This window comes from Mauremys mutica, chromosome 2 (assembly GCF_020497125.1).
Source record: "Mauremys mutica isolate MM-2020 ecotype Southern chromosome 2, ASM2049712v1, whole genome shotgun sequence".
In the NCBI taxonomy this organism is placed as follows: domain Eukaryota; kingdom Metazoa; phylum Chordata; order Testudines; family Geoemydidae; genus Mauremys; species Mauremys mutica.
Window position 1 is genome coordinate 228,317,158 of NC_059073.1, and position 26,961 is coordinate 228,344,118.

The 26,961-nt window shown below is 43.3% G+C and overlaps 1 protein-coding gene across 15 annotated transcripts in view; it reads left to right on the forward strand.

Annotated features, from left to right (window-relative positions):
• Window positions 1–19,155, forward strand: part of TBC1D5 (TBC1 domain family member 5) — a 503,676-nt gene extending 484,521 nt beyond the window's left edge. For all 15 annotated transcript variants that reach the window (XM_045005374.1, XM_045005379.1, XM_045005375.1 and 12 more), the window contains 3 exons: window positions 2,534–2,613; window positions 3,308–3,484; window positions 14,816–19,155. In XM_045005374.1, the coding sequence (XP_044861309.1) occupies window positions 2,534–2,613; window positions 3,308–3,484; window positions 14,816–15,112 (554 nt within the window). In that variant the 3' untranslated portion in view covers window positions 15,113–19,155. The remainder of the gene's footprint in view (window positions 1–2,533; window positions 2,614–3,307; window positions 3,485–14,815) is intronic.
• Window positions 19,156–26,961: the final 7,806 nt, after the last annotated feature.

Consider the following 26,961-nt stretch of genomic DNA (forward strand, 5'->3'; position numbering starts at 1 on the left):
AAATCAAAGCCGTTTGAATGATAGCCTTCTGTTGCTTGGGCTATCCTCTGGAGTGGAGTGGCTGGGTGCCTGGAGCCTCTCCCTTACCCCCACCCCCGCGTTCTTTGGTGTCTGGGTGAGGAGGACATGGAACTTGGCGAGGAGGGCAGGCAGTTATACAATGGATGCAGCAGCAGTCTATGCTCTTGTTGCCTTTCCTGCAGCTCCACCAGACGCCTGATCATGTCCGTTTGCTCCCCCATTAGCCTCAGCATCTCCTCCTCCATGTTCTGATCACACTCACTGAATGCTTTCCAGGCCTTGGCCACTAAATGCCTCCATGCATTCAGCTGTGCCCTATCAGTGCAGGAGGACTGCATGAGCTCTGAAAACATGTCATTGTGGGTGTATTTTTTTCGCCTTCTAATCTGTGATAACCTCAGGGACAGAGATGATACGGGGAGCATAGAAACATTTGCACCTGCAGGGGCGATAAAAAGGGATAGTAAAATTTAAGAAGATACATTTCTGAGAACAAAAGGGAGACTCTTTCACAGTGAATCAAGCAATTCACAGCAGACAGCACATGTGCTTTAGGTACAAGGTCGCATTTTGCCTTTTATATTGAGCGCCTGCTGGTATGGTGACACATCACACACGGCTGGGCAACAGAATTCGGTTTCCAGGCAGCCATGGTAAGCCAAAGGGTATGCGAGGTTGGCTTCTTCTGCCTTCATAACATGTGGGAATGGTTTCAAACTGCAGCGCTCTCCTTTCCCACAGCAAGCAATGTGGTTGGGTCTGCCATTTAAAAGGAGGGGGCTGCGGTTTTGGGTAGGATGTGCAGCACACCCTTCCTCCCACCCCGTGGCTATTCCCTTTTAGCCAAGCGCAAACAGCCCAGCATGAATGGGGTCCTTTTACTGTTCCCTTACAAAAATTCCCCTATTTCAACCAGGTGACCATGGATGATATCACTCTCCTGAGGCTGACACAGAAAGATAAAGACAAATGTTGCATGAATGCGACCAAAACCCAGGACCATTCGCTGCCATGCTGCAATAATTCCAGACTAGTTGCTACTGGCTTGGCATAGTAAAGTGTCCTACCATGGAGGACGAAATAAGGCAATCCTCCCCAGAAACCTTCTGCAAAGGCTTTTGGAGTACCCTCCAGGAGAGCTTCATGGAAATGTCCTTGGAGGATTCCTGCCCAACCCCCAGACACGTTAACAGACTTTTCCAGTAGCTGGAAGGTTGCATCCCAATTCTTCAGGGCAAATCAAACATTAAACACAATTGCTTTTAAGCCCTGTAGTGTAGTTACAAATGTGCACTCACCAGAGTGCCTTCCCTGCCTTCAGGGTCCTGGAACCCGCCTTGGGAGAGTATTGGCTCCAGGGTGATGAGACGGTCCTGGCTGCCGGGGAGAACAGATTCTCCACTTGCCTGCTCCAAATTCTCCTCCTCCTCCCCCGTGTTGCGTGAGACTCTCCCCCCCCCCCCTTGCAGGTGTCCACAGACAGTGGTGGGGTACTGGTAAGGTCCCCCCCTAGAATGGCATGCAGAAGCGGCATGCAGAAGCGCTCTGACCCAGAGCGACCGTTTGCCTCCTTTGTCTTGTGGTAAGCTTGTCTGAGCTCCTTAACTTACACGTGGCACTGCTGTGTGTCCCTGGTAAAGCCTCTCTCCACCATTCCCTGTGCGATTTTGACATATATATTTAAGTATTTCTTCTTTTTGATCGGAGTTCTGCCTGCACAGATTCTTCTACCCATACAGCAATCAGATACAGTGTCTCCCGTTCACTCCATGCTGGAGCTCATTTGCAATTCTGGCACTGCATGGTCACCTGTGCTGCTGAGCTTGCCATGCTGAGCAAACAGGAAATGAAATTCAAAAGTTCCCAGGGCTTTTCCTGTGTATCTGGCTAGTGCATCTGAGTTGAAAGTGTTGTCCAGAGCGGTCACATTGGAGCACTCTGGGATAGCTCCCAGAGGCCAATACTGTTGAATTGCACAACGCTGCATCTGCACTACCCCAAATTCGACCCAAGAAGGTCAATTAAGCTCTACTCCCCTCACCGGGGAGGAGTACAGCAGTCGATTTTAAGAGCCCTTTAGGTTGACGGAACGGGGTTGGTTGTGTAGCCGCATTGCTTATAAAATCAACCTAATTTTGACCTAACCTCGTAAGTGTAGACTAGGGCTAACTTAATATGGAGATCATGAAGGTTATAGCCATCAGCTTTCTTCTAGGGATCAGGAATAGTATGTCTGTTGTGTGTCCTGATTGATTCAGTTGGCAGTCAATCTGGTAATAGCACAGCATCATTGTGGGAGTTCTGACTGGTGCATAGATTTGGCTAGCCAAGTTTCTAATCTGCTTCTACAATAAGTAAAGGTGCCAAGCTCTATAGGTCTATATGTGTGTGAATGTTTGCATGACAGCATGAGACATGGTGCTAATTTCTGAGCATGCTCATGCTGACTGTAAGTTGGTGGCAGATAAGTACTAAGTGATCATTTAGGAAAATATTGTTCTTTGTGTTGCAGGAAATATTCAAGAGGTCATATTACAGGAACAGTTGGAGAAAGAAGATGAAATTCTGGTATCCCTGGCAGGCTTGAAGCAGGTATAGATATTGACTGAATTCAACTTTACAAATATTAATATATTAAGTTTTACAAATCCTCTTTTTCTGGAGGTGAAATTGAACCATAGAGAGGTCAAGTTTCCTACCCAGTCCCAATTTCAGGAAGTCTATGGTGGCCTGTGAGTAGAACCCTGGTAGCCTTATTCTCAGTTCTGGGCTTTAACCATCACTCCTCCAATGCATAACATACACTGTATTCAGTATCCATGCCTCTGTCTTCTGTACCAAAAAAGCTGATATTTGTGTGTCATTTGATTTGAGGAAAAAATACTACATTCCTTTAATGAGAATATTACTAAACAATGTGCATCTGTCTCTAAGAACTATTTCATTAGGGTTAGCTCTAGAATATCTTTCAACTGGAATACCATAATATATGTTAGCTATATGAGTGCTGGGGAGAGCACATCGGTGGTTTGTTCTTTTTAAATATCTTAGGTACTTTGTGCTTTCCAGTTTCTGGTAGAACCTTGTTTCACTAGTGCTTGATCCTTTAACCAGTGCAAGTATTACCATTAATATTGTTTTCTTCTTCAAAAAATATAGTAAATCATTTAAAAAAACATAGTGCATGAAAGGCAGACTGTCTGCTTTGCGTACATTAGCCCAAGCTTCAGATATTTTAGATTTTTCCTAATGTTCTGAATTATTTTTCCTCCTGTTCGGCAAATAGATCAAGGATATTCTAAAGGGTTCCCTGCGTTTCAACCAGAGCCAGCTGGAGGCTGAAGAGAATGAGCAAATCACAATAGAAGATGATCATTACTGTTCCAGCAGTCAGAACAAGGAGATGGGCGATGTGCTAAAAGGATCTGTTATGGCAAAGCAACACTTCCTCTCAGCGCTTCAGGTAAATACATCCATTTCAGCGAAGTTGCTGATACCCTGATGGAAAAAACGTGGCATTCAATAAACATCTTTAGAACATTCTTCAAAAGTTCCTAAAATTTCACAAATGTCTTGTGACAATTAAAATAATTTTTTTGTGATTCAGACATTTACCTAAGAATGTAATGTAAAAAAAATTGTTCTAATTAAATAGCTTTGTTTATAAGTTGATACAATAGCAAATAAGACCTAGAGCTCCCTTAGCTGAATGAGTTTTCCCAGGGTTTGAATTATCCATTATCAGAAAGGAGGCAATGTTGTTCGCTGCTAGATAAGGCTCTGAACCCAATCCTATTCCCACTGAAGTCAGTTTCAAAACTCCCACTGACTACACTGGTGCAGGATTGGGCCCTTTGTGAATAGGTAAATCAAGTACAGTTGTTTTTTGTTTTTTTCTAAATAGTTATCTTGGCTGCTTCTCAGTAAATTAGTTTCATATTTTAAAAGATTGAAAATATATCTTTAAAGAGAGTTATAAAGGTATTATTGGTGCTGGGGATTTAAAAACTGAAAGCAAATGTTTTCCTGTGGGTAGACCATTCTCATTGCCTCTGTCCTCTAGAATTTCATTATGCAACAGCTGATTACTGCATTGCACCAATGTATCCATCCTCAAGTGCCCAAAAAGATACTGCTAAATCACTTTAACCTCCCATTCCTTTTCAGTTGTTTGATGTTTCTATATTGGCTTTCTCCTTGAATCAATATGATGTTTTCATCCCACATGAAAAACATACGGTTACAAGGCAATAGATTTATTTCCATCCATGGTAGCACAAGGTTGCATAGCACACGGTTTTTGTCATTTAGTTGAGCTATGATCTTATATGAACAATTAACTGTGTATGCAGATTAATGTATAATTCCCAATAACAGCACATCAGCGGAGTTCTGAAGTTAAATCTGCCATATGCCAGCGCCAGTATCAATACCAACAACACTGGGAAACCAATAACAGCATTATCATTGCCATGGTCCAGTCTAGGCTGTGCTCAGTTTTCTACTACAGCTTGTTGAATCAACTCAGCAGTGCTGAAGGAGTGAATGAAAGGAAATAGAAAGAAGAATTACTTACCTAAACCTAGTGAAACAGGATGTTGTGGTTTATAATAAAAATTTTCTTGCTTTTAACAGCTGTTAAAAATCGTATTTTAATATTAAAAATAAAATATATCTTATTTTACTTAATTATGTTAGATGCAAAGATAAAAGGCTTTTACGTTTGTTTACAAATTCATTTATAATGGATGTTGTCACGGATCCTAGTGAGCTCCCCTTCGCGGCCACCTGCTAGGACTGCTGTGAGGGGAATCCAAGCCTCTTTGCTTTAGCTCCTCAGGGGTGTGTTAAGCTCATGGAATCTGAACAGAGTCCAGCTACTGCCCCAGTCTCGGAGTCCCTAGACACACGCTCAGGGTGAGATCTTGTAACTGCACCCCTTTCCTGAGTGTTTGAACCCTCTGTCCAGCTGCCTAGCCCCCCCTTCAAGACTCTCTAGTACTTAAACACACCCCTGTCCCAGAACACCATTCCCCAAAAGGTGTGAAGCTTCTGGTTCACAATTTAAATCCCTCAGGTGCACCACAGTAGTTGTGAAGCAGCCCACACACACACACTTTGCTCAATCTATCAACCTGTACTTAAGGATGCTCTAAACAGATAAAGCAGAGGAGAGTACAGATCATATAAAACATCCTAAATGCAGCATCCCTCACTGGCTTATTCTTCTTTTGGGATCCTTGGGGGACCAACTATATTCCAGCAGGCAAGCAGGGCCCTCCATCTCCTTGCCTAGTCTGCCACTGCAGCAGCCTCCCTTGCCTTAGCAAAATGACTCTCTCCCCTAGTTCCTCCCTGTGAGTCCTTTAATAGACTCCGACTGGGGTCACATACTTCTTTTGTTCAGCCTTTTGGTAACTTTCCACTGCTCCCCTCCCTTCAGACAAGAGGAGAAAGTGTCTTCTCCAAGGTAGAGCAAACCTATTGTCCCAAGGTGTTTTACTTTGAATAAACTGTCGCTGAGTGCTGATTAATCACCATTGTTTCTGGCCTGGCAGAGGCATGGCACAACCCTGCTAACTCATTGGGGATCCCCATACATATAGGTATTCCAGGATACAATTTCATAAAATCATCCAAAGTTCAGAAGTGGTACAAAAAGAACTCCCAGTTCATCACAGATGTCATTACTGCATTTAACCATGGTTATTAAAACCAGGCTTTTCTGCCATATTGAAGGCAGTGGTTAAACTCCATTGGTAGCCTGCTGGAGTACATATGGGCTCACACGGGTTTAACCAATGCCTTCAATATGGCAAAAAAGTCAGGTTTTAACAAAAGTTGTTAAAGCAGTAATGACATCTGTGATTTGTGTAAGCTCGAAAGCTTGTCTCTCACCAACAGAAGTTGGTCCGATAAAAGATATTACCTCCCCCACCTTGTCTCTCTAATATCCTGGGACCGACACAGACACAATGGGATTGCATATGGGAGTGCATATCTAATGACAGCCCATATTTTGGTACTATAGCTTCACACTCTTTCCGTAAGAAATATTTGTGCCTTAGTATTGAAATGGCAGATGCCTTATTATTAATAATCCTTAACATTGATTCACAGTATAAAATGAAAGATACAGTATAACACAACACGCTGTGTTAGATTGTGCAAACATTACTCAGGCTAGAAAGGATTTATTCTCACATTGGTATCATTGGGGCTACTCACGAGTAACTGCTGGCAAATGTGAGTAAGGGTTGTGCAATCTAACCCTGAGAAAACATTTAATAAGGTTTTGAGCTTTAAATGGTTAATATCTGCAGATTATGGTACATTTACAGTTTAGGGTACAGTGCATTTATTCTTATTAGCCTTCTCTCATCTTATCTTCTGGGAGCTCCAATTATAGTAATGAGCATCAGTTTATTAAAGTAACAAAAATAAGAAATTAGTTTTAGAACTGCTTATTGTTGGGAAGAAATATTAATACCCCAGCATTCTTTGCTGTTTCTGACTACATTGTGTTTTGCTTTAGTAGGTAAAATCAAGTAAAAAGAGAAGATGTTTTGACATTATGTAATGAAAATTAAAAGATAAAAGCTGCTAAGTTTAGTAGCCTGAGAAACGAGAACATTAATTAATTATTTTCCAAACAGGACCACAGTCCAGCTTTTTAGTCTTAATGAGGGTAATGTGCTACAGTGATGTTTCCAGGTCAAGCTAGAAGCATTTTCTGAATACAGCAGAAAGTTTAAAAAGTTCTAAACATTAATTATTTAGAACACATTGTGTTGCTTTAGTTTCATTCCTATTTAATGTATTTCCAGCAAAATAAATTTTACTACATTTGTGGGTTTTTTCCTAGTGCAGTACTGTGAGTAATTCTGTTTAGTATGGCCTTTTATGGCTGCTGAGTCTGTTATGTAGAAATTATATTTATATTCCAGAACCTCTGGAAAATGTTTTGGGCCCAAATCTCTTCTCATCTACACTAGTCTCACACCAGTGTTACTCAGTTGACTTCATTGGCGTTACTGCAGATTTATATTTGTGCAAATGAGATTGAAATCTGGCCCATTGTCTTTCATTGTTTTTTAGATACTGGTCATTTGTCACTTCATTAATCAAAAAAGAAACTTACATCCCACCCCGTACCTCAGTTTCCCCATCTGTAAAATGGGAGTAGTGATACTGACCTCCTTTGTAAAGAAAACACTTGGCAATACAAAGATGAAAAACACTATATAAAAGCTAAATATTATTATTTATACCACTCTACTATATATGTTTGGTCATAGTGGCACATTGCTCCAGCACTTGACATTTTATAAAGAATTACACATATAAGGAGGACTTTTTTTTCCTAATGCTCCATTTTTAACTCTGTGCTACAGTGGAATAAGAAAAAGCCTCAAATAAGATGTACAGCATTAATTTCAGTAGCAATACAGTTGATAAATAGAAATCTTGCATTGCTAAATATTGTATAATTAACTCATTATCTTTTTACCTAGCCCAAGAAGGAGACAAAATGAGCTGCTGCTGTTTTTCTAGGCTTACTTAAAATGTATTCTTATTGTTAGCTTTAGCTAGTTCACAGTATGCAGGCAATTGAAATAAGCCTGATACTAGTAGCTGATATTCATCAGGAAAAAATGTTTGGAGAAGCCATATGGCACCAGGCAAAAGGTTGTTAACTTTCAAAAGCTACTGGAAGTATAATTCTGTCATTTTTCATTTATTCAGTAGTGGCGGCAGATGGAAGAAAACATGGTTCACATCAGTACGAGTTTCCTGAAAGAGAAACAGACAGAGCAGGGAGTGGGGAGACATATTTTTACCTCTGGAAATACCAGCATCAAAATAATAGTGTGTTCTAAACACAGACCTATATTTATACCAAGCCTTTATATCATATTGAAGGGAATGGGTACATACTTCTACCAAACCCAGGTTTAGGGGCCCAAAATTTGAGTAGCCTAAAAATTGAAGAACATAACCATAAAGAAAAGAAGCTAAGATATGATGCTTCTTTTTGTCCAACCAGGCAACAGCACATTTCAGAATTTAGGAAGCTGCAAGTAGCAGGCCCTCAGTAGAACTAGCTAAGGCAGTGCCTGTTCATTGCCTTAAGGAAGTCAGCCTGTTTGCCTACAGATATCTTCAAGATCGCTAGCACTGGTAACCTATTTGTGTGTTGCTAGGTAATGCCTTTGGTTCCCTAGGGTAGCAGCCATCTTGGACAAGAGAGCTGGGAAGACTGAAACAGTGGCTAAGATGATGCCATCAGACTGGAATTATAAAATACACTCAGTGCTCAAAACTAAATTTGTATCTGTGTGTCAGGGGCTTCCAAAAAGAACGGGGAAAAGTGGACTACGTCAACTAGGGGTGTTTAAAGTAGCTTTCATTACTGTTGTAAAAAGAAAAAGAAGGCCATGAAATTTGGAATGGAACCTACAGCCCCAGAAGACCTTAATCTGGCTCTTGTAATGCTATGTGATGAGTGTCCATGGAATCAAGCAGGATACTGTTGATTAATTTCTGGAGCTGAGCCGTTCTTTTACACTGTCTGTGTTCTCAGAGCCCTAGACATGATAGCTGATTAACTGACAGACAATGAAGATGGTAATTCAAATACAAAAACAGATGAAACAAAAACAGTAATTAAAGAAAAATTATGTGTTTCATCATACAAAAGGTGTTTAAATAGTGTAGTGTCTCTGTCTGTAAATTAGATCTGTTTGTTTGTAACTTCTTGGAGTAGTGAAAACATGTTTTTAAATTCACAAAAGGAGTAGGAAATTTACTACCAGTCAGTTTTAACCACATTATGAACTTGCTAAATAGTTTTTGGAACTCTTAAATATAATTTGTTCAATTTGGGTTATATTAATTTTATAATGGTCATCTGAAGGAAAATTAATTATTTATTAAGTTATTTTAAAAGGGATGTGTGCATGTAAAGATTAGCAACAGTATTCAGCTAAAGTCAATTTTTTAGACCCATTAATTATATAATTGTTATTGCTTGTGATGGGTCATATTTTTGTTGCTAAACTGAACGTAAGATGTTTGAATTTGTATTGGACAGACCGTATTAAAATGGGTAATTTATTTATAGAAGAAAATATAAATAAAAATGAGAGTATTTAATATTAAAGTTATATAAGCAATAATATTTTTAAATAGTCTATATTGATAGTGGAAATGTCTCTGGAACCCCTTTAATACAAACTTTTCTTTGTTCTTGAGGTACTGAGTCACAATTCTTTGTTCTGGCCTTTTTCACTCTCAGCCGATACATTCCTTGTTAATTTTTAATAATTTGTAGTAACTACTTGCATAATAGCTAGTAGCATAAGTTTCCTATATATCCTGTACTTCAGGCCTCCCAATCCATTGATGGACTGAGGACTTTCAAGAGAGTATTCTTGTGTAATGAACAAGAGAGACAATGGGAAATGGCTATCAGCAGTTACTGCTGTAAAATAAATTTGGCAAGAGCCCATGGGGTACCTAAAGGCAAGTTATGGATCACCAGTACCTTAATGATGCACATAATTTTAGATACTGTATTACTAATCTGTCTCTATCTCATTCACGCTGTTCCATATCCTTTATTTTATTCTTTTTCCCCTCTACCAAAGCCCCCCATCTCTTACCCTAAAGTTACATTATGCTGGGAAATATAACTTTGCCTCAAAAATCATTGTTGATGGAGTTGCTCCTGCTTAACACACCATTGTCTATTTGAGCCTTACATAACTGACACACATGTTCCTCCAGCTGCTCCTTCCGCTTCTTTTCCCTTTTCTCACTCTTGTGTTACTGTGAATCTAACAAGTTAGAATCCAATTCATCTCACCTCAGGCTAACATGGAGTCACTGCTTATCCCATGTCAGACTGTTTGCCAGACTGTATTCTTACTCAGTGGCAGCTGTATGAAATTGACTAGGCACCCAGTCATGATCCCTGGTAGGTGAACAAACTGCTTCCTGTACAGGAACATGATATTAATGTTTCTTATGGAAGAAAAGGGAAATAATCTGCCATCCATTCAAGGTAACAGATTACAAATTTGCTATTGAAAGAATTTCTGCTCTGCTGGATATGCCATTAAGTCTCCTGAATCAAATCGTGGACCTCTTGAGGCACTGCAGTTGTTCCAGGTGGTGTAAAAGTTTGGTGAACAAGCCACCACATGGGCTAGGTGGACATTCAGATCACTCTCCAAAATGTCATTTCACACCAACTTCTACAAGCCAAAGGTTCTCTAATACTAGGTCATCAACCAACAGAAAAAAATGTCACTATAATTCTGATTTCCAAAAATCTTCAGTACTATAATGTACCTATAAGATCACCTAGTTACGTAGAACTATAGGGAACTGCAGTAATGTGAGAGAGACGTACTTTTGTACCAGTACAAGCACCAGTACCTGGTGATGTATTTTTAGTCTCTCAACTTTATATTTCATGCAAAGTAAACAAGTACTTTTAGCCATTGCTGTTTTGTTAGTTAAAAAACATATTTTTTCCCTCATCTGCCCTTCTGCAATGCTTGCAATGAGCCAAATTCCTCTTGCTGTTTCTCCCCAGGGTTGAGGTTTGAGATATGAGTGTTGGGGTCATTCTTCATAGAGGGGCTTTTGAGCCTGGAATTAATTCCATCCATGTATCTAACCAGGGTCCTATTTAGTATCTTTAGGACACAGTGCAAGATACATTTGTATACTCTGAATTTAATTGTTTATGCACCTAAAGTACCAAGGGTATTTGTCAGGTCAGTGGGTAGAGATCATACAAGTCAGAGTAGACTTGAGTTCTTCTTCGAGTGCTTGCTCATATTGATTCCAATTAGGTGTGTGCGCCACATGCACAATCGTCAGAATATTTTTACTCTAGCAACACTCGGTGGGTCGGCTGAGGCGCCCCCTGGAGTGGCGCCCTTATGGCACCGGCTATGTGCCCTGACCGACCCAGCGCCCCCTCAGTTCCTTCTTACTGCCCGTGGAACTGTGGAGCAGCTTAGCTGATCTCCGCTTTCCCTAGAATTCACTTTAGTACCTGTTAATAGTTTCTGATTAGTTAATAGTTGGTTATAGTTGTTAATAGTTGTGAATTACTTAGTATAGTTAGTTAGTTTAATTAGTGTGGGAAACGGGGTCTTCTCCCTTCTCCCCTATCCCAGTACCCAGGCCCATGCCTGGGTCTCCAGGCTTCAAACCCTGCTCAGCTTGCCAGAGGCCGATGCCAACGGGAGACCCTCATGACTCTTGCCTAAGGTGTCTGGGGGAATCCCACCAAGCAGACAAGTGCTGCATTTGCAAAGCCTTCAAGCTGAGGACCAGGAAGGAGCGGGACTTTAGACTGAAGCAGCTCCTTACGGAGGCAGCACTTAGCCCAGTCCTTTTCTCTGCGCACTGAGACTCGTCACCGTCGTCCTCGGTGTGGAGTGCCCCTGCGGTACCGACTGTTCCGGCACTGTGTTCAGACTCTACCCAAAGACTTGCAACACCAGATCTCCCCGGCACCTCCACCACCACGGCGCAGGTCTCTATCTCCAAGGCAGAAAAAGAAGCAGCCCAAGCAGGTGCCAGCCACTTCTTGTTTGTCGGTGTGGCAGCCGCCGACGCTTCCTGCACCACAGTTGGAGCCGCGTCCATTGCCGGAGCGCATAGCACAAATATTGGCTCCTGCCCTGTCGACTCTGGCACCGCAAGGGCTGTTGAGTCCAGTGTACGTAAGCTCCCCGGTGCACACCACAGTCGAGCTGAGACTACCCTCCACACCGGATACCTTTTCAACGGCACAGGACTTGATCACGCTCACAGAGCTGACTTCTCTGCAGCCAGCAGCACCTCTGACACAGACAGTGCTGTCGAAGGGAAAGCTGTCCCTCATGCGACCACCATTGCCGAGTGAAGAAGAACGACACCAGTCCCGGTCCCGATCTTCTTCCCGGCACCCATTACGGCGTCGCTCGCAGTCCCGGCACCGTTCTCGCTCTTGGCGCCAGTCGTACTCGCAACGCCACTCCAGCTTGCAGAGATCCAAATCGCGTTATGGACTCCTGGTACCGGTCAGAGCGGAACTCGACCCAGAGCCGATCCCAACACCACTCTCACCGCAGGTCGCCATCGAGATCCAGATCAGGCTCCCAATACCGATATGACCGCAGGCACAGATCCCCGGCATCGACGTCTCGGTAACGTTCTGCCTCACGGCACTGGTCCCCAACACCACGGCACTGTACAGCACCGGGGTACTCGGCACCAGCGCATACAGCACTGCCTCTGCGTCATTGCACTCGCAAGGTGGCTACCACGCCCAGAACCAGGGCAGTACAGGCCAGTGGCTAGAAGAAGGCCAGGACCCAGGCCACGAACCCCCACAGTGGTCCTTTTGGACCCCCTGGGCTTACCATCAGGCCCAGGGGGCTCCTTCGGGGGCTTCCCGTTCCTCCCCTTTGGAGCCCCGAGTACTGGAGGCCACTGTGTCTTGCCCCCACACCGGGAGGCTCTGAGGCAACTGCTCCAGCGCCAGTGCAGGCCCATGCTCCTAGCATGATGGACCTTGAGCAACAAGATCCTCCACAAGAGGCCCTCGCACAGGATCCCTTAGTCCCGGGGGTATCTTCCTCTCCTCGCCCGATGAGGCAGTGGTGGGGACTATGGTTTCCAGCCCTCCTCCTATGGACCTCCCCGACCACCAGGAACTGCTCCGCAGAGTGGCGCGCAATATGAACCTCCAGGTAGAGGAGGTGATGGAGATAGAGGACCTTGTGGTGGACATTCTGTCCGCAAAGGCACAATCCAGAGTTGCCCTCCCCGTCATACGAAGCATATAGGCCAATGCCAAGACAATCTGGCAATCGCCAGCCTCTATTCCACCTACGCCCAAGAGGGTTGAAAGGAAGTACTCTGTCCCTTCAAAGGACTACGAGTACCAATATACACCCCCCCAACCGTGCTCCCTTGTCGTGGCTTCAGTCAACAAGAAGAGCAGCATGGTCAGCAGGCCCCGGCGCCTAAATCAAAGGACAACAGACGCCTAGACTTGTTTGGGTGCAAGGTGTACTCGGCCGGAGGCTTGCAGCTCAGGGTGGCCAACCAGCAGGCACTCCTGAGCTGATATGACTATAATTCGTGGCACTATGGAGAAATTCAAGGAGTTGGTTCCACAGGAGTCCAGAGAGGAATTTGGGGCTACAGTAGAGGAGGGCAAGACGGTGGCCAGAACCTCCCTGCAAGCCTCTCTGGACGTGGCAGACTCGGCAGCTAGGACCCTGGCCTCGGGCATAGCCATACGCCGCATCTCGTGGCTGCAGGTCTCTGGCTTACCACCAGAGTTACAGCAGACCATCCAGGACCTACCCTTTGATGGCCAGGGCCTATTCTCCGAGAAGACAAACTCAAGGCTGCAGAGTCTGAAGGACTTGAGAATTATCATGCGCTCTCTGGGAATGCATACCCCAGTAACAGAGAGAAGGCCCTTCAGACCACAGCCTCAGAGGGCATACCCTCCCCATCGGCCAAGACAGGACTTCTTTAGAAGACGCGGACGAGGTGGTAAAAAGAAACAAGCTGGACACCAAGCCAGCCAAGGCCAGGGCCCTCCCAAGCCATCCGCAGGGCCCTAAGCAGAACTTTTGAAGGTGCGCCCGAGGACGGACACCAGTCTCCATGCAGGATCCTTCCCCGCCTTTCCAAAATCATCTCTCCCATTTCCTCCATGCATGGTCCTACATAACATTGGACCCTTGGGTCCTACACATGGCAGAAAGGGAATACTCCCTCCGATTTGCTTCCCCCACCCACCCGCCCCCCTTCCCCGTCCCTCTTCAGGGACCCTTCTCACAAGCACCTCCTTCTACAGGAGGTTCAATCACAATAGCTGCACTCCCTAGACATTCACAGGGCCCTGGCCTTCTACATCGAGCGAACAAAACCCTTCAGGAAAACGTCACAGCTGTTTGTTGCTGTAGCAGACCGGGTGAAGGGCCTTCTGGTCTCCTCCCTGCGCATCTCGTCCTAGATCACATCATGCAACCGTTTGTGCTATGACTTGGCTGGTGTCCCATCTACGCACCTTACTGCCCACTCCATGTGGGCTCAGGCTTCATCCTCTGCTTTCCTGGCACATGTGCCCATTCAGGAGATACGTAGCGCAGCGACTTGGTCATCGGTGCATACCTTCGGCGCCCACTATGCAGCAGTCCAGGGTTGATGCTGCATTTGGTTCAGCGGTCCTTCACTCCGTGACATCTCACTCCGACCCCACCGCCTAGGTAAGGTTTGGGAGTCACCTAATTGGAATCGATATAAGCAAGCACTTGAAGAAGAAGAGACGGTTACTCACCTTTGTAACTGTTGTTCTTCGAGATGTGTTGCTCATATCCATTCCAAACCCACCCTCCTTCCCCTCTGTCAGAGTAGCCAGCAAGAAGGAACTGAGGGGACGCTGGGTCGACCGGGGCATATATCTGGCGCCATAAGGGCACCGCTCCAGGGGGCTCCACAGCCGATCCACCGAGTGTTGCTAGGGTAAAAATCTGTCGACAATCGTGCATGCAGCACACACCTAATTGGAATGGATATGAGCAACACATCTTGAAGAACAACAGTTACAAAGGTGAGTAACCGTCTTTTATGTCAGTTGTTGGCAACAATTGTTTGTTTTTCCTATGTCCAGTATCACAATGATGGGTATAATAGAGATTTTAAAATAAAGATGTGGTTTTTAGTTTTGCCACTTAGTCTAAATCATTTCCATGCTATTGTCTCACAGGCAACAGCTGAAACAAGTGGAAATTCAGAGAGCAGAAGCACTGATGACTATATCCTGGTTTCCAAAGAAGAGGAGGGAACTAAAGGTGCTGTCTCTGAGCATGAGCAGTCACTTCAGGCACACAAGGAGACGGCAACAAAGAATGAAGCTCCATCTCGTTCTTCTTTGGTCTTTTCTGATCCACTCATGGGCTCCATTTCTGCCTCCTCTAGTAACCTGAGTTCCAGCCCTGATGATGATGATAGCAATAATAGCAAGGATTCTGACTTCACTATTGTCAGCCCATTGGACATCTAATTAAACAGCTTGGAGAGCTTGTGAGGTCAGTTACTAAACCTCAGCTGAAATAACTTTGATTCCACAGGGCTGGATGACTGACTCAGAAGGACAGAAGGTATATAAAGGTAACCCATTTCAGCTGCTAAAAGCCTAGCTAATAGATCAGAGCACAAATTTGGTACAGGCAGTATATTGCAACCCTCCAAAGAGTATAAAAATTTTGTAATGATTACCTTAACAGCTGCAGTAGTATCCAGATCTAATATACAACTACTGCTAGTTGTAGGGTTATCTTAGCGGCTTCTAGAACTATAGTACTATTTACTTAGTTTCTCACCACATAGAATAACCTGCAGCATATATTCTAATGGATACCCAGAGGAGAGGAGACAAAACTACAGTTAATACATTTACTTTTTCCAACATGCCAGGTTAGGCTTATGCTGGGTGGGAAGGGAACTATTTTGCTAGAGATTATGGGTAGAAAATGAGGGGAGACAAATCAAAAAGATGCAAAGCATCCTTCAGCAACTGGTTCAGCAACTGGCATCAAGATTACTGGAGTCACAGCAAAAACCTCTGACTAGTACTCAGAGAGAGAAACTATAAAAGATAAGACCAGCACTTCAGGTACAGGAGAACACCAAATTAAATCTAAAATAGCCTCTTTAAAGCACTGGGAAGCTTGAATCTATACTAGTTAAAAGACTTCTAATATTTCTGAGTGAGGTGGTATGGGGTTTGTGTGTTGGAGTAGTGTTCCTTTGGAATCTTTCTGTAAATGTTCTAAGAACTGTACAGCCTCTTTTGTGTATAAGAATCAAGTCTATTCATGATGGATGGTGCTGTAGTTTTCCTTCATTCCAATTCTGTTACAGTTTAAGAAATAATTCACTTAGAAATGTGACTTGGAGTTATCCCCATTTATTTGATTAGAAGCATTGTCTGTTGTCCCACAGGAGTCTTGAATTCCAAGGGACTATGAGATTCCTTTTCCTCTAGCCAGAGAAATCTGAGTGGTGACTTTTGCTGAAGTATAACATTAGTTCTCAGTCAACACATCTGTTCTGAGGTATAGAAATATGCTGGAGGCATGGCTGTGAAAAGGAGTGGATGTGGCTTGAAAATGAAAATGATGTGGAGACTGATTCCAAATTATGGAGTTGTTGAAAATCATCCACCTTGCTGGAGTAATTTGTTTGTTACTGTGATAAGGAGAGAAGGCAAAGGAGAATTCTACTCAGATTCCTAGGGATGTCCGCAACAAAAGAGAGTGATAAAATGAAAGAACTTCTACTACTGTGTCTAAAAGAAATTCACAGTTGGAGAGATGAAAATGTATATGCTGCTCATGGAGAGGTGAAAACTTTCCTTTGCAGATAGCTTGATTAGGTTTGATCTTTCCTTCTGAAGCTAAAGGAAGTTGCCCTTGCTCTGATTTAGGTATGCCACCAGGTTTGTTCTCAGTAGAAGCGTCCTGAGTTCTTTATCTTTAATCCCACAATAGCTGGTATAGGTTAAAGACACAAGTTTGTGTCCCATTTTTAAGACTTCCTCACTACTGTGTTAAAGTAAAACCAGCTGGCAAATTTTGGAAAGGATGGGGATCTGAACAGCAGAGTCCTACTTCTTTTTGCCTAATATTTTTTTCTCCTCAGAAGTAGCACTATACCTCTTATCCCGAATTATATTGACTAATTTCACTTTCCCTGGGAAGAATTATTGTTTAATGAGATTAACATGTCTAAATCAGTGGTTTGCTAGGGAAATTTTAACCATCTGATGGTGTTAGATCTGAGTAGACTGAAATAAAACAGCTTCCAGCTATTGGGTGAACATAACTTGCCAGGGAAGGAGGAAAAGAGCTCTGAGGCACTCATAATTAAAAGCACTTTATATCGCAATGCTACTAACCATGTATTCTCTGTATACAAATAGAATGACATGATCCCAATCGCTGGTCAAGAAAAAGGCAGTGGTTCAATGCGGTCAAGATTCTAATTAACTCTAACTTGTTTCTCTATTCTGAAAAGGAAATCTCTTTCCCATGAAATGTGGAATGCATCTGATGATAATTGTGGGGTTGTTTTTTGCATTCCATAATCATTCTTAAACTCTTTGAAAGTAACAAAAAGAAATTATTAGTAAATGGAAGCCTACTTTTTCAGGAGCTCTGAGGAGATACACTTATAGAATGAATGCCACTAAATTACTGTATACACAACAACAACAAAATCCCTCCACATTAATAGGATTTTATTTTACAGGACACATACAGTGTTACCATGCAATAACTTTGTAATTGCATGGCAAATGTTATGTTATTAATAAATGGTACATACAATGATCAATTCATCTGCAAGTAACTGGAGTTAAATACAGTTTTTCAAAATTAGGTGATGTGATATACTGTAGTTGGCTCTTACAGGGTCTAGTGTTGAAGACTGAAATTAAAAGGTAATTATCACATAATTACAGGGTAGCTGCCACACATGTACACATTCGAAAGCCACCATATAATTCTTCCAGAATTATTTGTGCCTTGTAAAATGAAGAAATACTGGAATGTTATGAGCAGGTTTAGCATCATGTGCATGACAGGTTGAGGTGCCGCATAGTCATGATGGCTGTTTGTTTTGCAGAAAGATCTTAAATGCATAACATTTTGGAGGGGTTTTTATGTTGGCTTAATTCTAATCCTCTCATTTCTACATCTTCACAAAAAAACATTTCAGGATTTAACCTGCATGCTTGTGTGCAGGTTTATTTTGTATCCCTGAGTTTGTGCGAATGTTAGAGAATTAAATAACTGTTAATTTAGAGCCTTCAGGTTTTTCTAGCATTACCCCTTCCAGCTAGAGTTGTTGCTGATGTGGCACAAAGGTGAATCTGCTCAGGAAGCGCATATGTAAAGCTGGGGAAAGTGTTATGCAGATCCGGAGAATCAAGAAGTACCGTGTATCATAAAAACAAAATCTTCAGTGACCACAGCAGTCTGGCAGGGGTAAAACACTTTATTTTTTAATCTTTTTTTAAGCATTCTTTTGTTTTGTGTCCATTTACTCCAGGGATCACATTGTCATTCTCTTGAACAGTCTCAGTGCCATAAAAGAATGTGATTTGTACAGTTCTTTTATTCTTTAAATTTAGTGGTTATGTCATTAATATCACATTTTTAAGCAAAGCTGAAAGTATAAAACTTTTTTTAAAAACTCACAAGTTTGTAATAATCAGTGAATCTCCCTGTTGGCTGAATGTCTATTGTGCCATGGAATTTGAACAAATCCTCGGCAGTAGAGAGACATTAATACAAATGAGATTTGAGTGAATCCCACTAGATGAATCCACTTTGATTATACCATGTCCCTCTACATTCCAAATACCATTTGTGGCTGCTGTTTAATCATACCGGAAATGTCATTAGACTTTTTTATATACATTAAGCCAAATAGCTATAGTTTGGACAAAATGACAGATAATCACCCTATCTTGCCTTATGTTACAAATATACCAAGGAAGAAATTGCCATTTTAAAACACAGGATTATTCGTTCTTCCAACGATGACCTGCTCATAATGTTCATGGATAACACGTAATCTGATATAAAATATATGCATTGTAAATTACAGATAAGTACTGAAGTGGAACTTCAAAAATATACCTGAGCCAATTTGAGGCTTATTGTACTGTATCTCAAGTCTGTACCAAATGATTGTTTCAAGGCTTGTGCATGTAATGTCAGTCATACCTTACTGCAGAAAGGCAGTCACCATATTTTGACTGGGTATTCATTTAGTTGTGGAAATGTGTGTCTTCACTCTGGAAGACTGTCTAACCTGCTTTATTAAAGAAAGAACTAACAAATGCAAAGGGTGTCTGCTTTTATTCTCATCAACAACAACAAAAAAGGTGGGAGGAATCTGGTGAATAGGGATTAAAATATTACAACTATGCTTTCCCAAAATAGGGATGCACAGCTGCTTGAAAATAATATCTAGCTCTTATACAGCATTTTTCATCAGTTTATCTCAGAGCACTTCCATTGCTTACATAGAACTGAAATCACCACTATTCATTACTGTTATTTTATTGTAATTGTATACATGAGCTAGAAAACACAAGTGATTACTATGTATTTCATTAAAACGTTAGAATTTGTTTGCTATTTCATTAAACTGATAGTGTGCCATATTTACTGTACTGAAAGTAAAGGGCCAGAATTTAATATAGTGAAAAGCAGTCATTCCATTAAATTCAGTGTTACTAGTTTAATAGATTCCAAGGCCAAAAGGGACCATTGTGACCATTAATGTTACCTCTGGTATAACAGAGGCCACAGAACTGCCCCTAGAGCAGTGTTTTTTAATCCATGGGCCATGACCCATTACTGGGTTGCGGCATTTAAGGCATTGGGTCACCTGCCTCTGGTCAGCACAGCTGACCAGGATATTAAAAGCCCTTTTGGCGGTGCTGCCAAGCTAAGGCAGGCTAGTCCCTACCTTTTCCGACACCGCACTGCGTCCCAGAAGCGGCCAGCAGTGGTCCAGCGTCTAGGCAGGGGGGGCCATGAGGCTCCATGCATTGTTTTTGCCCCAAGCCCTGGCTTCACACTCCCATTGCTGGCCAATGGGAAACTGGGGGGGAAGGTGATGCCTGCGGGTGAGAGTTGTGCGGAGCTGCTTGCGCACTTCCACCTAGGAGCCAGACCTGCTGCTGGCCACTTCCAGGGCACAGCGCGGTCCATGCTGGCTGAGCCTCCGGAGGTAAGTCCATGCCCCAATCCTCTGCCCCAGCCCTGAGTCCCTCCTGCACCCTGAGCCCCCCCCAAACCAGAGCCCCTCCTGCACCCCTAACCCAGAGCCCTGACCCCCTCTTGCACCCCTGCCCCAGACCAGAGCCCCCCAAACCCAGAGCCCCTCCTGCACCCCAAATCGCTCTCCTGCACCCCAACCCCTTGCCCCAGCCCTAAGCCCCCCCAGAGCCTGCACACCCAGACCAGGGCCCTGACCCCCTCCCACACTCCTCATCCCCAGCTCTGTTGGGTCAGGGGCATCAACAATTTTCTTCAACTGGGTCCCCAGAAAAAAAGCTTGAAAATCACTGCCCTAGAGCAGATCTTTTAGAAAAACATCCAGTCTTGATTTAAAAATTGCCAGTGATGGAGAAGCCACCACAACCCATGGTAAATTATTCCAGTGGTTAATTACCGTCACTGTTAAAAATCTATGCCTTATTTCCTGTCTGAATTTGTCTAGCTTCAACTTCCAACCATTGGGTAGGGGTGTATAGCCTTCTCTGCAGATTGAAGAGCTCATTATTAAATGGCACTTATAGACTAATCAAGCCACCCCTTAACCTCCTCTTTGTTAAGCTAAATAGATTGAGCTCCTAGAGTCTATCACTATGTTTTCTAATCCTTCAGTCATTCTCGTGGCTCTTCTCTGAACCCTCTCCAATTTATCAATATCCTTCTTGAATTGGACACAGTATTCCACCAATGCCAAATAGAGAGGTAAAATAACCTCTCTACTCCTACTCAAGATTCCGCTGTTAATGCATCCAAGGATCACATTCCCTCTTTGGCCGTAGCATTATATTGGGAGCTCATGTTCAGTTGATTATCCACCATGACTCCTAGATCTTTCTCAGGGTCACTGCTTCTCAGGATAGAGTTCCCCATCCCGTAAGTATGGCCTGCATGCTTTGTTCCTAGATGTATACATTTACATATAGCCGTATTAAAATGCATAATGTTTGCTTGAGCTCAGTTTACCAAACAATTCAGATCACTCTGTCTCAGGGACCGGCACTTTTCATTATTTTCCACTCCCCCAATTTTTGTGTCATCTGCAAACTTTAGAAGTAGCGATTTTATGTTCTCTTCCAGGTCATTGATAAAAATGTTAAATAGTGTGGGGCAAGAACCAATCCCTGTGGACTCCACTAGAAACACACCCAAAAGATGATGATTCCAGCTTCATACTAAATAATATCAGCTTACTCCAGCCAAGGTCCCAATATTTTTACATTTTTTTCTCAGCCCATTTCAGTAATGTCTATTTCATATTTGTAAATGTTATCCATAACTCCTGCTATTCTAATATTTACATAATACTAACTTAAGCAGGCAAAATTACTAAATTCAGTTTACATATTTAGGGCCTGATTCTGCATGGTAGTGTTTTACTTGTAACTACCATTTATGACACCCAAGCTGTGTAACATCACTTAGAACTCATCTGCTCTAAGGCACAGTGTGGCTGTTTGAATACAGGCATAGAAGCCTTAACTTAGTCAGTTTCTTTGCTTTTGTATGTCAGACCTTTAATGCTACTTCAGCTTTTGTATGTTATGTGGCTGCCTTAAGTGAAAACCTATGATAGTAATTAGACATGAAAAGGTTCAATTTGATAAGTGCAGCTGGATCTGGCTGCACTATAGTCATCAGGCTAGCTCAATCTTTGCTAGTCTTTCAAGAAAGAGCAGGACAGTTGCTGCTTGTCATTTCCTGTGGCGTTGAGTCTGCAACATAGCCATTGTAGTAGCTATCTAAATTTAAAGATGAAAGAATGTGGAAGGTCACCAAAGAAATAGCTAGCAATTTGAAATGTGCTCCTAACCAGCCTGCTGCCCCCTGCTTACAATATTATTTTAACCACTAACAAGGAGCATTAGACATGAAGAAACACTTGTGCCTGCCTCCAAGAGTTTACAGTCTACTGAGAGTGCACAACCTACAAATGGTAAACAAATGGAAGGGCTGCAAGGTGAGGGGTTTGTTTTTGTTTTGTTTTTAATATTGTAAGCTCGTCGGAGTAGGGACCATCTTTGTGTATTATGTTTGTACAGTGCCTGAGAAAATGAGTCCTGCTCCATGACTGGGGCTTCTGCGTGCTACCATGACACACATAATACACTCATCATTTACCATGGCTTGCCATTGCAAACAATGGGCTAGATTTAATCCATGATACAAATGTTTAAAGCAATGGAATTATCCCCAGGGAAGAATTTGGCCCATTACCGCCAAGGTAGAAAGTATAATTCAAGAGACTTGGCAATGTGGTAAAGGCCTAATACAGAACAGAGCAATAATGGCCCAGGAAATTATAAATTGTACCTGCCTATACCCATGCATAAAAGATTCTAAGTGTTTTCTATAGTACCCATCACTATAGCATCTATATGCTTTGCATGTAGCAGCCAAGGTACATTTGTGCAAAGCTATCTTCATTTGTAAATTGCCAAGTGCTAGCTGATGCTGAGATGCAGGGTGGATGGAAAAAATACCAACAGCCAAAAGAAGCCACAGAAGTTTCAGTTCACTTGCACTGCAAGAACTTCAAATGAATTTCCCATTAATTCAGCACCTTCACTGGCCATCATGGAGTGCATGAACAACTACACAAGCACCAAAGGGCTAAGGAGACTCTGCAGCTGAACAAACACCGTCAGTCATAGAGCTAGTCTGGGGAAAGCTGGACGTTTTCACAGGTTCTGCCTTTCCACTCTGACCATTTCTCTACATGCAGAGTCTCCTCTCAGCTATGAACCTTAACAGTATCACAATTAAGGCTCCTTCTGATGTGTTTTCTCAAGCTTCTAATTGCTAGGAAGCATTCAGAGCCCCTAGAAATAGACATGTCAGTATCTGAGGCATTGTAACAGGATTAGGCCTATCCTATCACACTGTCCTGCTATCAGACCAAGCTTTGTTCTTGCCAAGTCAGCTCGCTCCCTGGGGTTAACTCCATCTGGGCTTTCTCAAGGAATCCAGGAAAGCTGTTTTCAGCAGGGGGGTTGTTGCTTTACTTAAGCCTTCTTAACAAAACATAATCAAAACCTTTGCAGAGTCTTCCCTCAAAGTCTGTGTAAGCAAAGTAGTCCCTTTCCTAACTCTGTCTTTAACTTCAGTAACAAGACTTCCTGTCTCTTACCTCTGAGCCTCAGCAATAAAGGGCTCCAGTCTCCCTTCCTCGCCATTTGTTTTCTAAGGCAGTTCCTCTCTGGAATAGATCCAGTAGCCATCCATTGGGAGCTCCACCTCTGGCCTCTCAGCTTTCTGCAGTGATGCAGTTTCTGGTCTCCATTTCTTGCTGCTCTCTTTTACAAGGATCAGCTAATTAAAGTCTGACTCTTTCTCAGGTGCAGCAGGTGGGGCTAATCAGCCAGCCAGCCAGCCAGCTAGCTCCAGGCCTCTGATCTGAGATTAACGAATACTGGACATTTGTAAGGCAGCTATCTGGAGCTCCATCTTTATGAAGCATTATGCCCTGGCTCAGGCTTTCTCAGCAGATGCACCAGTGGGGACCGTAGTGTTACAGTCATCTATATCAACCTTCTATTTGAATGCAGCTTAGCAGTCACCCATGTGTGGAATACACATAGGGACCAGCACTCAAAGAAGAAATGGTGGTTACTTACCTGTAACTGGAGGTTCTTTGAGATGTGGAATCCCTGTGTGTTTTCCACTACCCGCTCTCCAGCCCCTCTGCTTCAGATCCTATCTGATTTGTGGTAAGAGAAGGAACTGGAGAGATGTTGGTCCACACCATCTTTTATGCTCTCAGTTTGGAATACCAAGAGAGAAATTGCACATTTGCAGACCAATGGACATTACTTGCTACAAATTTCCAGTCTTGGGCACATGGAGTGTATGTGTACCCCAGGCATGGAATACAGATATCTCAAAGAACCCCCAGGTAAGGTAAGTTACAGGTAAGTAACCTCCTCTTATTTTTCCAGTTCAAAATTCCTATCACCACAAATCGGAGCTGTTGTCCATCTTGTTGCAATATTTAGTGATGTCAGAAATGCAGTATTTTGAGATGTATGCAATTAAAGACTTGAGGCTGAAGAAATAACTTTTTAATAATCAGTTCTGCCACCCGTTCTCACATTTCAGACCCTATTCTGCAAGTAGTCCGGTTGCTATCAAAAGGACTTTCCATGGAGTTAAGGTACTATTCAGTATGACTGTTATGACTGCTGCTTATTCCACTTGCTGTCTCACTATTTCCTTGTGCTCCTGTCTGTCTGGGTACGTCTACACTACGGGACTATTCCGAATTTGCATAAACCGGTTTTGTAAAACAGATTTTATAAAATCGAGTGCGCGCGGCCACACTAAACACATTAAATCGGTGGTGTGCGTCCATGGTCCGAGGCTAGCGTCGATTTCTGGAGCGTTGCACTGTGGGTAGCTATCCCGTAGCTATCCCATAGTTCCCGCAGCCTCCCCCGCCCCTTGGCATTTCCGGGTTGAGATCCCAGTGCCTGATGGGGCAAAAATCATTGTCGCGGGTGGTTCTGGGTAAATGTCGTCAGTCACTCCTTCCTCTGGGAAAGCAACGGCAGACAAGCATTTCGCGCCTTTTTTCCCTGGATTGCCCTGGCAGATGCCATAGCATGGCAATCATGGAGCCTGTTTTTCCTTTTGTGCCTGTCACCGTATGTGTACTAGATGCCGCTGACAGAGGCGATTCAGCAGCGCTACACAGCAGCATGCTTTTGCTTTTGCATGACAGCAGAGATGGTTATCAGCCATACTGCACCATCTACCAATCCATAAATTGGTAATAAGATGATCATGGCTACCAGTCCTTTTGCACTGTTCCATTTGCTGCTGTCATAAGTGCCCCTGGCTGCTCTTAGCCAGGGGCGCAAAGCCAAAATTGGGAATGACTCCCTGAGTCAATCCCTCCTTTTTGGTATCTAAAAATAGAATCAGTCCTGCCTAGAATATGGGCAAGTGTACTAGAGAACCACTGTATCAGAGAACCAGAGAGCACAGCTGCTCTGTGTCAGATCCTGCAGAAATTATGAGCTGTATGCTATTCACAGGGGGTGCTCCTGCAACAACCCCACCTGTTCATTTCATTCTTCCCCCAGCCTTCATGGGGCTACCGTTTAGCATTGTCCCCCCACTTGTGTGATGAAGTAATAAAGAATGCAGGAATAAGACACAGTGACTTGTTAGTGAAGGCAGCCTCCAGCTGCTATGATAGTCCAGACAGGACAGTAAGGAGTGCATCCCTCTGCTAGTTCAGGGGCACTTGAATCTTTTCTTTACACATGAAGGGTGGGGGCTGATGGAGCTCAGCCCCCTGTTGCTATGACGATGATGGATATCAGCCATACTGCACCATCTACCAGGAAAAATTAGGACCAGGCACCCTTGATCGACCTGACAGATGCTAGTACGCATGGTTACCAGTCCTTTTGCACTGCCCCATGTGCCAATAGGCTGATGATGACGATGGGTATCAATCTTATTGTACCATCAGCCACCCATGGCGGGGGAGCAAGGATGTTGGTGTTGAGTGCTGCACCATCCCGTCTATCTGCAGCATTCAGTAAGATAGGGTGACATGTAAGAGTCAAGACAGGATTGTTTTCCCTTTCACTTCTGGGGGGTGGGTTGGGGGGGTGTGCGTAAATTGCCTAGCTATGCCCTGACCCACCGCGGACACTGTTTTTGACCCTAGAAGCATTTGGCACTCAGCCAAGAATGCAAATGCTTTTTCAGAGAACTGCAGGAAACTGTGGGATAGCTTGAGTCCTCCAGTCCATGAGCATCCATTTGATTCTTTGGCTTTCCGTTACGCTTGCCACGCAGCAGTGCGCTTGGAGTCCCTGCCTATGGCGTCTGTCTGGAGATTTTTAAAAAAATGATTTTGAATTTCGTCTTCTGTAACGGAGCGCTGATAGAACAGATTTGCCTGCCCTTACAGCGATCACGTCCGCATCGTCCATGCTGGAGCTCTTTCTTTATTTTGATTTTTAACTGCATCACCACCCGTGCTGATCGGAGCTCCACGCTGGGCAAACAGGAAATATTCAAAAGTTCGCGGGGCTTTTCCTGTCTACCTGGCCACTGCATCCGAGTTCAGATTGCTGTCCAGAGCGGTCAGTGGTGCACTGTGGGATACCGCCCGGAGGCCAATACCGTCGATCAGCGGCCACACTAACCCTAATCCGATATGGTAATACCGATACTAGCGCTACTCCTCTCGTTAGTGAGGAGTACAGAAACTGGTTTAAAGAGCCATTAAAATCGATATAAGGTGCCTCCTAGTGTGGACGGTTGTGGCGTTAAATCGGTTTTACACTCCTAAAACCGGTTTAAACGCGTAGTGTAGACCAGGCTTTTGTCTCCACAAGTTTTTCCTCCTCTGAAACAGAGTATAAGCTCCTCCAGGCAGGAACTGTTTTCTTGGTATAAGTTTGTACAGCACCTAGCACAAAGGGAACTCTGGCCTCTAGGTGCTACCACAATACAAATAATAAATATATGTAAGGGTGCAAGTTTGTGATCCTAAGTTATGTGGAAACCCTGCATTTTGGGTTTGTACCTCAGGCTGATAACGTTAGAGTTATCTTGTAAAAATATGGATAAAATTATGACCAATGAGTTGCATGTTTACTGAACAGCGAAGAAGTTGGGGTAGGGAGACAACTCCCCACTAAGCTCACTTTCTCAGTTCTTTTTCTTCTTGGAGCATGCAGTGCCTATTGTGTCAAAAGTCTGGCAGGGTTTTTTTTATATTGACTATAGCCCACAAGAGCATGAGCTGTTTACAGTCTCCTGAACAAATTAATTATTTGTCACTGTGATCAAAGCTCATTTTCTGAACATGACAGAACTGAAGCACTTTGTGGCTGGAGGACAGTCACTGACCCAGCCAATATGCTTCTTATTTTGCTACATTTTGAAATCTTACTTAGGTCTAATGAAGGTTTTTGCAACAGGTGTTATCCATACTCAGGCCACTTACCCAGCTTCTGATAAGCTTATCAATGAGCTTTATTGCCCACTGTTTTTTTCCATCCACACATGCCTTGTCATTTTTATTCCATGTTATAAA